Genomic DNA, 14,515 nt, shown 5'->3' on the forward strand with positions numbered 1-14,515 from the left:
AAAATATATCAATATTGATATTACAATATATATAGCACATTGACCTAACAATATGCAAAAAAAATTAAAATGAATAAGAAAATTAATCACTTTGTGACACGAGTTTGTGCAAAAATACAGCTGCATTTTCTGCTTGATAAGCTTTTTTGCATTTATCTATATTAATATCCTTATATGCATGATTATTTAGGTCATTTGTATTGATAGTATTGCATTTTGAATACTTTTCTTTGAATACTTGTGCAAAGATTTAGCCTAAGTTTGGTCTCTTTTTAAAGAAGACACTTGGGCAGATTATTGCTGACGCGAAAAAAGTTATAGACATTTGTTATTATTAAAAAATGCACAAAAATACTATTTTAAAATTGTATATGAAATATATATTTTGCAAAACATGGTTGACTTTAAAACTGTGAGAAAATCAAAGCTATAAATCTAAACAAGTTCAAAAAAGGAGCTTTCGGGAAGATTTTGTTTGGCTGCAGTTCCAAACGCTTCCACTAGATGAAATTCATCTTCATTTTTGACCATGAACAATTCAAGTGTGGCTATATATTTTTCAAGACCATTTAACCTTTTTGAATCATGTCCATGATTTATTTATTTTTTGTTCACACAGCAAGTGCCAAAACCTTTACCAAGTTTCGTACCATTCTGATAAAGTAAAAAATGTACACACACCCCAAAAAAAAAATAAACGTATAATTTTTCAGTCAAAAACGACCGAACAGCACCAGACGGTTAAAAAAAAAAGACAAGTTCTTTAATAAGTCATGCTTCAACTTTGTTTAAGAAGTAGAAGTGAATTGAATTGAGCAATTGGTCCTAGTTATGCATGCTTATTCTGGTTAGTTGCATTGTTTCCCTGCTGACCCAGTCTGGGGCTCTGAACGGTTACTGGTTCTTCTGCTTCTCCAGCTGCTCAGAGACTTTATGACTGTGTCAGCTGTTGTATTAAATGTCCACACCTGTTTTCACACATGTCTGCTTACCTCAGTTTCCATCACTAAACCCACACGTGAGCCTCCAAATCCCTCATCATTTTGTGCCTCATGCCACAATTATCTTTTTTTTTTTAATCACACCCTAGTTTTTGGACTGAGCTTGTGTTGGGCGTCTTCTGCTCTCTTTAGGCTTTTCACACTGCAGTTAACCCTGGGTTAATGTCTTTTTAAATCCCATGTCAATAAAGCCACAAGAGGGCTTGCATATAACAGTGATTTTACCACAGATAAGAGATGAGTTATGAATAATGGAAACCTTATTAAATGTGTGTAAAACCACTGTTATGCATGGTTTCCAAGGATTTTTTTTATTTTTTATATTGGCAACAGTAATATAATTAGAGATCAATGTTTAATAAATAGTTAATAATTTGAAAAAATGCATAGTCATGTAAAATGCCCAGACATGCCCAGTGTACTTTTTGCACAAACTTAAAAAATAAGCATCATTTTCTTTAAGCAAATTTTTTTTAAATTATTTATTTACATAGAAATAATGATTTTTATAATGATGAAACTGTATATTCTATCCATCACAGAAAACTTTCTGCATTTGTACATTTTTCATTTTGAATGAAATGAATGTGTCGAAAATGTCAAAAATGACTGGTATTAATATCTTTGTGGGGACATTTGGTCCACAAGCTGTACCAGGACCACACACACACACACTTATCCACACTTAACCAGTTCTCAAGGGCCCGTTCAGACCCTGGTCTGTCCTCTGTGTGGCGTCCGGTCGACCGTTACTGATACACTCAGAAATCATTTTGAAGTTATTTTCTCTCACTCTATTTGCAGTGTAGTATTCAGGAAGAAGAGAGGCCTCATGGGAATATATGTATGTATAAATGTATGTATGTATTTATGAATGTGTGTGTGTGTGTGTATGTGTGTGTGTGTGTGTGTGTGTGTGTGTCTGTGTTTGACATTTTGGCCGGTCCTGACTTTCTGAGAGCCCTTTAAAGGCTTGTTTGAGGGTCAAGACTTGGTTTTAGGGATAAGGTTATAATGAGGTTAAGGGTCGGTTTAGGGTCAGGGGTCAGGTTAGGCACTTAGTTGTGATGGGTAAGGTTAGGGTAAGCGGCTAGAGATTGCATTGTGTCAATGAATGTCCTCATAAAGATAGATTAAGAATGTGTGTGTGTGTGTGTGTGTGTGGAAGTATGGCAACACGGGAGTGAATTAAATTGAGCGAATTGAGTTGCAACATCCTATCTTAACATGTCTTCTCTGAAGATGTTTACTGCATGATTTATGTGGAATAAAACAGTAGGTTACGTAGGACGAGTCTTATGAACGCTGTGTTGTCCCTGATCTGTCAAGATTTCAGTGCTTTTTTTTCCAGTGAATTTAATGAAGTGTGGCGTAAACAGCAACCTGAATGACTTTTACATTCTGCACAATTATGTAAATGTTCTTTGGTTTTGTAACTGAATTTCCCTTTTTAATAGCTTTCGATAATTATTTGGATGCATTTCAAGGAACATGTGTGTCGCAGCCCGGGAATCTCAAGGTTTGTGCCTCGACCTGCCCTAACTCTGGCACTCACGAGGATTCTTCTGAACAGGTCTAGTGGAAATAAGTGTTGTGCTTGTTAAAGCAAGCTTCACAATTATTACGCTCATGTTTGTTAAACCCTTTTATCCTAAGCATTAAACTTTGGCATGTGAATTGCCCAAACTAATTTGATTACATTTTAAAAGATTAATCAAATTGTTTTATTTGATTACCACCATTTCTGATCATAAATTTGCTTTAAATCATAAAGCACAGAATCCCAGAAAATTAAGACAACACAGAATTTCAGAAAAAATAAAAGCACGTTTCATATAGACCTAATATTGTTAAAAATGCAATACATTATTACATTTATTAATTTCAGGTTAATTCAATTATTACATTTTTACAATTTGAAGAATTCAATTGATTTAGACATACTTTTAGATTATAAAATTTTAGATTAACCTTTTAAATGGGATCCAGAATGAAAAATGAAAAATTTCGGAAAAAATTAAAAGGATTTAATCAAGCCCTAAATATGAGATAGATTCACTCTCAGAGGAAATATCTGCTCACCACATGCAATAAACTCACATGGTGAAGAAGATGTTGCAGGCTGTTAACGGGAGGACCAATGAACGTGCCAGGGAAAGAGTATTAGTGATAAATCACGGCGTGTGTGTGTGTGTGTGTGTGTGTGATTTATGAGTTTGATTATGGTCAGGCTGCTGTCCGCTCACACACACTGAATGAGCACAGAAAGATATGTTCCTTCTCTCCGGAGGATCTCAGGTTAATCATAGACTCATAAACTCTACGAACAAACAAATCGCTGATTTCCTGCATTTGCTGCGTTTTATTTCTGCACATACAGCAGTATTTCAGCTAAGATGAATCACTGGTCAACACACCTTTGAATAGATTGAGACAAAGTAGAATAAATTATCACAGAAAAAAAAAATGTCGGGGAACAGGTTGCAGTCCTTTAAGCGTTTAAGCTGCACGCGATGTGCTCACGCCTCATATCCAATGATTTTAACAGTAAAAGACTGTAAAAATGCTACAGTGAAAACCTGTTAATTGGTTAACAGAAAGTTTCCTTACTACATGGTAAGTAAAAAATTGTGATAGATCTAATGGTATATTTAATGTAATTTTACTGTAAAATACCGTTAAATTTACAATTTGTGGAAGTGAAAACGAACAAGTCATTGTATAATTTACAGTGTAAAACCGTAATTTGACATTCCCACAATTCCCTGCGTGACACTTCACATTTGATGTATTTTTGTTGAAATAACTATGTTTCATCATAGTTTTCTTAGTTTTTTTCTAATCAGTTATGTACATTAGGGTTTTATGTAACATTTAATGTTGTCAAATTAATGTTTAATGTATTTTTTAAATTTCATGTGTGTTACCGTGATGGTGTTTCATGTTTATGTGAATGACACTGTGCAGCTTATATATATATATATATATATATATATATATATATTAGTATTAACTGTCTTGTGGAGGAACTGCTTGTGATGAGCTTTGATTGATCATGTGACTCATTACTACTGTGATTGTTGGTTGTCAGTGTATTACAATGGTACAAAACAGATATTAATACTTCAATAGGTCGGTAAATTAACATTATATCAGATAATGAAATACGGTTTATTACTGTAAATTTTAAGTCTGTAAAACCTAAAATGTTGCTACCGTATTTTTTACGGTAAATTCCTGGCAACCACAGCTGGCAGTTTTTTACCGTAATTATTTTTTACAGTGTATATAATAAACAGCAGACCCATAACAAATGACTTTCATAGCCAGGAGACCTTCATTACTGTATGCAAACAGCTGGCCGTAAACATTTTACAGGATATTAACATATCCCTCTGGAATGGTCAGTCCTCCTGGGATGAGTTTGGCCATGCATATTTTCCCCTCTATTTTCACTTCCCAATAAAGACAAGAAGCTTTTTAGAGCTAATGCAACAAATAAAGACCAAAAGATGCAGTATCTGCTTTATCTGTGCATTTTATCATTCTCGAGCTCCTGTAGAGAATGATGGGAAACTTTCGGTCACACGAGTCCGTCTTCTTATCAACTGGCTAAATGAGTTGTATTTTCTGGCTGGTTTTGGCTCTGACAACATTCACATTTACAACCAATTTGAAATTTCATTCATTCGTGCACTACTTGGATTCCCCAACTAGGTCATCAGTCAGTAAGTGATGATGTTCGAACAGCAATGAGATTAACTGAGGTGTTTTTGTGACTCTGAATCATGTGTGCAGTGCATGATGGGACTCATTCATAAGGCATGCGGTCAGTAGCCAGATGTCTGTGGGATGACTTTGTCACACGAGGTTTCTCATCTGTTGCCGTCTGTCCTTGTAAGGTCTATATTAGCCAGTCACGTCCTTATGGGGTTTGTTTGGGAATGAACTAGTTCTCTTATTGCTGTCATTCCTGTCTGACTCTGTCCAGATGAGATTAGGTTCAGCGTTGACTGGACTCAAATCATTCCTCACTAGTTGCTCTAGATATAATTGTGGGTTTAGGTGAAGTGAAAGTGAATAACCATTGTGTTATAGACGCTGGATGATTGTCGCTCCTTTATGCTGAGTTAAACCTTTCGTTTACATAAACGCCTGGCTAAACCATAATTTACTTGTGCTGTTGGTCATTAGGGGGCGGGGCATGAGCATTTGTACACGCCCCTGAGTGGCAGATGATGTCATCATTGTTTTGGGTCCGCGATTAGACGTTAAAGACTACACATTTTAAATGTACACTACCGATCAAAAGTTTGGGGTCTGTAAGATTTTTAAATGTTTTTGAAAGAAGTCTCTTCTGCTCACCACAGCTGCAATTATTTGATCAAAAATACAGTAAAAACAGTAATATTGTGAAATATTATTACAATTCAAAATAACTGTTTTCTATTGTAATATATTTTAAAATGTAATTTATTCTTGTGATCAAAGCTGAATTTTCAGCATCATTACTGCAGTCTTCAGAAATCATTCACACACAAAAAAACAGGATTCTTTGATGAATAGAAAGTTTAAAAAACAGCATTTATTTGAAATAGAAATCTTTTGTGACAGTCTAAATGTATTTACTGTCACTTTTGTTCAATTTAATGTGTCCTTGCTGAATAAAATTATTTATATATCATGTAATATATATCAGCTGATAGTTAAGTTTGTTAAATGTACTATCATATAGATGACTTCAAAGTCGACAGACATGGACTAGAAATCACAAAACTAATTTTGAAGATCAAAAACCTCATATCATGAGTCATATCTTGAACCTATTTTTGCTGCTGCAACACTGCAGTTTCTGTCCATGGGGAAAATAAAGATTTGCATGAAACTGAAACTGATATTAATATCCAATATCTCAGTGAAAAATGCTTTCATATCTCTTCATAGTATATATTGTTGATTACTTATATATTCTAATGACAGTAAGACTCTCTTCACCCTGTAAAGCGTCCAGACTGTCCGTTGTGATCAGATTGTGTCCTTCTGTCCTCTGCATCAGTGGTGACACCACCCAGCCTCCAGCAGGAAGTGATGCGCTGTGCTTTGCTGTGATTGGCTGATGCGGATGATGAACTCCAGTGACCTGCAGAGCTCTGCACCAGCGTGATTCACACACCAGCACTTTAGGAACAGCGTTCGATCACCATCAGTCCAGCCATAGTCTCCCACGCTCCAATCAGACACACACACACACACAGAGAGAGAGAGAGAGAGAGAGAGAGAGAGAGAGAGAGAGAGAGAGAGAGAGAGAGAGAGAGAAATACAGTGACCAGCGGGAGATCAAATATCTTACTGTATGGAAGGTTAGCAGGTTATTGGGTTAAATAGATAGATAGATAGATAGATAGATAGATAGATAGATAGATAGATAGATAGATAGATAGATAGATAGATAGATAGATAGATAGATAGATAGATAGATAGATAGATAGATAGATAGATAGATAGATAGATCCTGGGGATGGATGGATGGATGGATGGATGGATGGATGGATGGCTGGATGGATGGATGGATGGATGGATGCGGAAGGTTAGCAGATAGATAGATAGATAGATAGATAGATAGATAGATAGATAGATAGATAGATAGATAGATAGATAGATAGATAGATAGATAGATAGATAGATAGATCCTGGGGATGGATGGATGGATGGATGGATGGATGGATGGATGGATGGATGGATGGATGGATGGATGGATGGATGGATGGATGGATGGATGGATGGATGGATGGATGGATGGATAGATAGATAGATATCTTAATTAAATTCATATCAATTTAATGCATCTTAACAGTCTTATACTGAGCCAAACGTTTGAATGCCATTGTAAATAATAGTTCAGTGTTTGTAATTTGCTGCAGTGAATGTGTGTGTGAACTTTTAAGGAGACAAACAACCCATTTTCAAGAGGTTTCCCTCTGCCACAGTTTCTGTGGCAACACTAAAGCAAAGGTCGAGAGTGTATGTTTTGGGAAGGCAAGTGTTTAGCTGAAGTGTCTTACTTTGCGTTTGAGAGCATGTGTGTGTGTGTGTGTAGAGCAGTCTCCAGTTCAGTCACTTGAGATTATCAAGTGCTCTAATTAGTATGCTGACATCATGGGTCTGTGTCCTTTATAGACGTGTGTCTCATTCAGCGTCACATTCATGAGGAGGGAAGTGTTTACATCCCCGTAGTGACCATGATGCCGGCCGAGTGTTATCCTCAGCACTGAATGTGCTCAAGACTGTATTTTCGTGGTGATCTCAAGCGTTGCTGCAGAAACAGGGAGCGATGCCTCAGAAATGATTTGATTCCCTGTCGAAAGAAGCCCTCCGGTGTGCAAAGTCCTTCTACATTCTGTTTACAAGTTTGATTAACTGCCTTTTTACAGCTGTCAATCATAATTTGCAGGCTGTAAGCAGAAGATGCATGTATGTAAGTAATGCTTTTAGTGCTTCAGAAGCGGTTCTCAGGGTTGTGGTTTCATGTTTCCTGGTTTTAATTTACTTTGCAGGATGCTATAAACCAAACAGGGACCACATAATGAAATAATGTCATGTTTTATTCTATACTTTAAACATGCTTCCAAGTCTCTATGCAACACCAAAGATATTTATTGTTAATATTATCAATATTATTAATAATCCTTGTAACACAATTATTAACATATATATTCATATATTACAGATCAAAAGTTTGGGGCGGTGTGATTTCTTTAGTGAATCTGAAATAAGTCTCTTTTGCTGCATTTATTTGATCAAACATACAGTAAAAACAGTAATACTGTGAAATATTATTACAATTTAAAATAGCTGTTTTCTATGTGAATAAACTATTAAACTGCAATTTATTCCTGTGATCAAAGCTGAATTTTCAGCATCATTACTCCAGTCTTCAGTGTCTCATGATCCTTCAGAAATCACTCTAATATGATGATTTTCTACTCAAGAAACATTCATTATCTTGTTGCTGTTTACAGTCAGGGACTATTTTTTCCAGCGGAAGGAAGGCTTTTAGTGATTTTACTTCATGTGATTATGTTTTTCGGCTTTAATAGTTGTATTGTGTGGTAACCGTTTTATAAAAGCAATAAGGTACGAGAGGCTGTGCTGTATCGTGAATAAGTAACGGCTGAAGGGTTTGCAGGCACTCCGCTTCGTGCCTAACAACACCCTTCAGCCGTTACTTATTCACGATACAGCACAGCCTCTCGTACCTTATTGCTTACTTATATTTATAATATGAATATTTCAATCATGACAAGTCTTAAAATAGTTTTAGCATGTTACTGAATATGGCAACGTTAATTTATTTGCTACTGCTAACAGATACACAGTCACCCTGCTGTGAGCATGTAAGATATGCTGTGGCTTCATAAATAGACATGCATAAATCCCGTAGCAGATCTAGGCAGGAGGAGCTGGGGAGGTGGAGGGTTCGAACACTGAACCAGACTATTCAAATATTAAGCAAGCAATCTCATTGGCTGCAGGATCAGCAGAGGCCAATCAGCTTGTGCCATGTGGTAATCATGTGATTGTTAACAGATTGCATGTAAAGGACCAATCAGCCTGTGCCCTCATGACTGTTTCATGACTACACTAGATATTTCTAATGGCATTCAGTGTTTTCAGTGTTTCAGTGATCATCTGTAACATGAATAAGTTCAAAATCTATAAAGAATGATTCACATTCATCCGGCCTTCGGTCAGTCTGTGCTGGTTTTCCACTGTCAGTATCGGGTTACGGAGCGGCAGGGGTGGGCGCACAGACCACAGACGCCGGCTGACCCCGGTCGAGGGGTTTACTGGAGGATTCCTGAGCTGAAGGATCAATCACACTGAAATGGAGATGATGAGCACCTGTGTTTATAATCAGAGAATGAATGGCTATCACTGGGCAGGACAGCTTCATGTTATTTACACTTGAATGCAACAAAAATACTTGCATTATTGCAAAAACACAAACGGGATCCAACCAAGTCAAGACTTTAAAGGGTGTTGTTTGGTATAAGATCTAATAGCTTTCTAATAAACCTGGCATTGTAAACTATGAATATAATTGGCTCTGTGGCTTTGAATTACTTAAATTTCTCTGTTGTAAATCGCTTTGGTTAAAAGCATTGGCTAAATGCATAAATGTAACTGTAACATGAAGCAAAATGATAATTGATGTTGTCACAGGTTTAGATATATTGCCATTGCCATTTTACCCTCTGGAGGCACATTCAGTGGGAGTTCTTCTCTATATCAGTGTCAGTGTTTCTGAACTCCTGAAACTCCTCCACTGTAGTCTTGAGTTTCTTCCGGGAACGAACACGTCACAATATTCCTCATTATAATAATTAATACGAAGAATAAAGGGGCGGGGCCTGGTTGAGTTAGTTAGTTGTGTGTTAAACTGGCGGTTATGGTAAGGGGCGGGACATTTCCCAAACACACTCGAAGCCCTCGACCAATCACAACACACTGCTCCAGTCAACCAATCAGAGCACAGTGTGCTTTTCAGAAGGAGGGGCTTCATCGAGACAGGAATTAAACAGAGCGTTACTGACAGACTGGGAAGAGAGGAGCTGCAACAATGGAGAATATGGGGAAAATAATGTGTTTTTGAACATTTCAGCATGAAAACCTATTCTAGTAGAGCCCAAAAACAAAATCAAGACTTTAAAAAAGAGCATTGCTTTGAGTCAGACCTTTTAATTTGTTATGACTTATCTAATCTTGTGGTTTGAGCCCATTAAGCTCCATTTAAAAAAAATGAGATTAGCTTTTAATTCATTGGATTCTCCACAAAATGAGGCTTTGACATTGTTGCCACAACAGGAAAGTTGCCATAATATAAAATAATGGTATTGTTATGCACACCGTTACCATGATATAAAATGACTCAAAGTGTGATATAAGATTTGATTCATGCCGCCCAGCCCCGTTATACTCATCAAAGGTGTGTCTGTGTGTTGCAGATGGGAAGAGGAGCTGTCGAGAAGAGAACAGATGGAGTCGATGGTGGATACGCTGCAGGAGGTGAGATCACCTGTGCAGGAGCCGTCGAGACGCTCTCGCTGTGATACTAATTACATTTGCCGTTACATGACGTGTGTGTGTCACTTTACGACCCTGAAATCTTGTATGAGTGCACAGTAACATACTGGCATTATACAGACAGACACTCTTAAAATAGCATCTACGGTTCCATGAAAATCCTTTAACATCAGTCTTTTCATTCCACAAAAGGTTCTTTAGTAGGAAAATAAAAAATAAAATGGTTATTTTATGAACTGTTGACTGAAAGGTTCTGTGAGGAACCAAAAACAAACAAAAAAAAACCTTTTGGACTCCCTTTATTTTTAAGAATGTCTTTAGCATGATTATTTTTAGCCCAATTAGCACCACTAATTAAGTGTTTCTCCTAATAACAACCAATGGAGACTTTTCCTGAAGTTTCCTTTTTCCCATATGACAAAAAAAAAAAAAATTCTGGTCAACATATAGAATTATGCTAGATATATGATGTAAACCGCACAGCTTAAAAAATATTTTCCAAAGTCTAAATATATTTAATTTAAGCCTTTATTGGAAAACATACTTCACTTCAAGGGGCAAAAAAATAAATAATTCCAATCATAAAATGCATTTTCAGTATTTTAAAATATAGGAAATATATTGAAGAAATATTTGAGATAATTCAACATACTTCAACAATACCTTTCTGGTCTAAAAACACATTTTAAATCAATGCAAAATGTATTTTGGACAACATACAGTAAATATATTTACATTGAAAATATATTTATAAAAATTACCAAAAAATATGAGGAAATATATTAGAAATTATCCTTGCAGGGGCAAGAAAATACAGTACGTTTCCAATCTTAAAATACATTTTGAGTGAATGCATTTTTCAAAATGTATCTGCAAATAGTGCAATCAAAAGTCAGAGATTTCAAATGATTTGAATATGTTAAACAACCCCACATCATACCATCATGCTAAAATACATGATGAGTAAAGTTCACACACATGTGATCTGAGCAAATATAAGCTGTGTCCCAATTCAGAGGCTGCGTCCTTCGAAGGCCGTGAAGGTCAGACCGAGCGTTGTTAAATGAGGATTACAGAGGATTGTTCTTGTCGTCCAGCAGTGCGACAGCTGCCGTTGATGAGGCAGTCAGGTTTGTACTGGACTTTTTTGAAAATCTAAAAATAAAACAGGGTTCGCAACTTAACTAAATATGTTCACCATGGTCCATTTCTGTATAATAAAGAGTATCTTAGTAAGATATAAGTCGACATTTGAACCCAAGACCTAAAACTATAACTTTTTGCCACACCTGCCAATGGCTGGTGACTTTACCGGCCATAAATATTTTTTTACCAGCCATGAAACCTAGATTAATCCTTATTAAAGTTACAACAATTATTCAGTCAAGAGAAATGAGTGATTGTTCTTTGTCATTTGTTGTTTGATCAACATTAAAAATACAGAGAGCATCAGGAATATTAGGCTGCTGTCACTTTAAGAGCTAATGCATGGATCCAATATACTGATACACAACTGTTTACGTTCATAACTGACTATGTTTACAAGGATGCTTGCCAAGACGAGCATTTAGTCATAATTTTGTTTGAATATGTCTGTCCAATTGCAAGAATACATGTAATAGAGCTCAACTCAGGATTCGCACGCTGTCTGATACACGGATTTCTGGGCGCGCGTTTCGGAAGTTTGCTTCCCAGAAGTTCCCACACAGTGCGCAAATAAAGAATTGAGTTCCCTTTCGCATCTTCTTGCTTGAATATTTAAATTGGTAAATTGGCAAGGCTTAAACTTTCGTGACGATGCAACACTGTCCCATCAGCTGTCCTGATCATCATTCACGTTTGTTTATGTTCTGACAATTTTGCATCGTTAGAATTCATGAAAATGTTATTGGCCAACTCCATTGTTTCATATACTCGCCAACACCGATTTTTACTCGCATTTGGCGTTTGACGAGTGTTCATTTTAGGCCCTGTTTGAACCTCTTTAAAGTTTTATTTTCTACATTTGTATCATTAGATATTTGAGTCATTTGAAACCTAATACTTGGATTTAAAAGCAATCTTTCTCAAGAAAAATCGTGTCGTCACCAGCGTGCAATGCATTCTAGGGTACGCAAGTCCGCAAAGGATCCATCTGTTGTGTCCTTTGTTTCCCGGGAAAAGAAAGTCACATTTTGAAGCCGGATTTTATGCAGGCTTCGAATCATGACAGCTTTCATTGCGCAGCGGTGACGCAATCGGCCTTCGAATGCAGCCTCTGAATTGGGATGTAGCTTTAAACTAGTGTGTGTGTGTGTGTGTGTGACAATCTGGGTCAGGATGCATTGAAGCATGTCAGTGTTTAAACATGACATCAGAACCCGTTTCTACTGGACCGCCACATCAACAGCAGTGCTGCATCCCATGTCTCAAACGCCCCATATTCCCCAGAAACACTGCAGGTGTGAGATCCATCTTCTGCTGAAGCAGCGGGAAAATCAATAAACGTCTGCATCTGTTTGTATTGGATTATGGGTCAGCAAAAGCGCAGAGGAGAGAAGCGTCCCCGGAGAGCCCAAACATGCCCAGCTTTTCCAGTTCTGCCCTGAGCCGTATGGATTTCCTCTCTAACCTTCAGCCTCTGTGGGGATTTCATTAGACTGGAGAGTGTGTGTTGTGTTCAAGCTGGGGTGATTGTGCTTTAGGCCGTTTAACATGAACATCTGTAAGCTTTATTACTAAAGTGATGTGAAGGCCTGTTGTAAGCTATCGAATGACAAAAACATGTCTATTTTATTAATTTAATTTAACTTCAAATTAAAGTGACAAAACAGTTTTATTTCAAATAAATGCTGTTGAACTTTCGGTTCATCAAAGAATCCTGAAAAACAATGTTTCATGGTTTCCACAAAAGGATTAAGCAGCACAACTGTTTTCAATATTGATAATAATCATAAATGTTTCTTGAGCAGCAAATCATCATATTAGAGTGATTTCTGAAGGATCATGTGACACTGAAGACTGGAGTAATGATGCTGAAAATTCAGCTTTGATCACAGGAATAAATGACATTTTATTATTTCATTTACATTTTTTTATAATATTACACAATATTTCTGTCGTTACTGTATTTTTGATCAAATAAAAAAATGGTTTTAATGCTTTTAATGGTTGTCAATGGAGATGCTTTGTATGTAGAAGCGGCTAACTAGACCAAACTAACCAGCTAAACCTAAACCTGCAGACCCAGAGTGAAATGTGATCACACACAGGCTGTTTAATGTATTCTTACGTTGCTTTGCTTTTGTGTCTGTGTGTGTGTGTGTGTGTGTTCAGAACGTGAACGAGTCTGAAACCGTTCAGGACGAGTTGAACGAGAAGGTTGAAAGACTGAAAGCTGAACTGGTGGTCTTCAAGAGCCTCATGAGCGATGTGAGTATTTCCATACACAGACAGAGTCTTCCCTAACGTTCCGGTAAGGTTATAAACAAACGTTCTTCCTGTGACGTTAATGGAACGTTCGTTTAATAATGTTCTCAAAAACATCAGATGAAATGTTTGTCTGATATGTTTCAGTTTAACATTTTTATAAATGTTGCAGGACGTTTAGAGAACATTCAAAAGTAACATTTCCATAATGTTTGCAAAATGATCAAATGGAATGTTCCCTTAAAGGAACATGCCGAATTTTTTGGCACTTTAGCTTATTCACCGTATCCCCCAGAGTTAGATAATGCCGCGTTCCAGGCAACCTGTAACCCGTGTTTTTCCAACTCGTAACTGGGAGTACATCGATCGATTCACGGGTGGGAAGTTACGGGTTTTACTGCCGTTCCAGTGCAATTTCACGGGTATAAGGTTGGAAAAACACGGGTTACAGGTTGCCTGGAACGATGTACTCCCAGTTACGAGTTGGAAAAACACGGGTTACAGGTTGCCTGGAATGCGGCATAAGTCCATACATACCCTTCTCATCTCTGTGCGTGCCGTAACTCTGTCTGACGCACCCACCGCTAGCCTAGCTTAGCACAAAGGCTAAAGGTAAACGGCTCCAGCTAGCATACTGCTCCCAATAAGAGACAAAATAACACCAACATTTTCCTATTTACATGTTGTGATTTGTATAATCACAGCGTGTACAAATAACAACACTGTAAAAAAATCTAACCTCCCCAACTCAAAATTTTCTAGTGACTGGTCACATCTAAATTTTTCAATTGGCCCAAGTGAAATTATGTAAATTATCAAATTAAATTTACAGAATTTCACTTGGGCCAATTGAAAAATTTAGATGTGACCAGTCACTAGAAAATTTTGAGTTGGGGAGGTTAGATTTTTTTACAGTGAAGGTCACATGAGACACAGCCATCTTCTAACCGTATACATACTGGGAACTATATTCTCAGAAGGCGAAGCACTGCTACTTGGGCGGAGTGATTTACTCCAACTCT

The 14,515-nt window shown here is 37.0% G+C and overlaps 1 protein-coding gene across 5 annotated transcripts in view; it reads left to right on the forward strand.

Annotated features, from left to right (window-relative positions):
* Window positions 1-14,515, forward strand: part of iffo2b (intermediate filament family orphan 2b) — a 37,717-nt gene that overhangs the window by 11,317 nt on the left and 11,885 nt on the right. For all 5 annotated transcript variants that reach the window (XM_079857785.1, XM_079857786.1, XM_079857787.1 and 2 more), the window contains exons 2-3: window positions 10,007-10,067; window positions 13,401-13,496. In XM_079857785.1, the coding sequence (XP_079713911.1) occupies window positions 10,007-10,067; window positions 13,401-13,496 (157 nt within the window). The remainder of the gene's footprint in view (window positions 1-10,006; window positions 10,068-13,400; window positions 13,497-14,515) is intronic.

The sequence above is a fragment of the Squalius cephalus genome, assembly GCF_949319135.1.
Source record: "Squalius cephalus genome assembly, chromosome: 22".
NCBI classification, from domain to species: Eukaryota; Metazoa; Chordata; class Actinopteri; order Cypriniformes; family Leuciscidae; genus Squalius; species Squalius cephalus.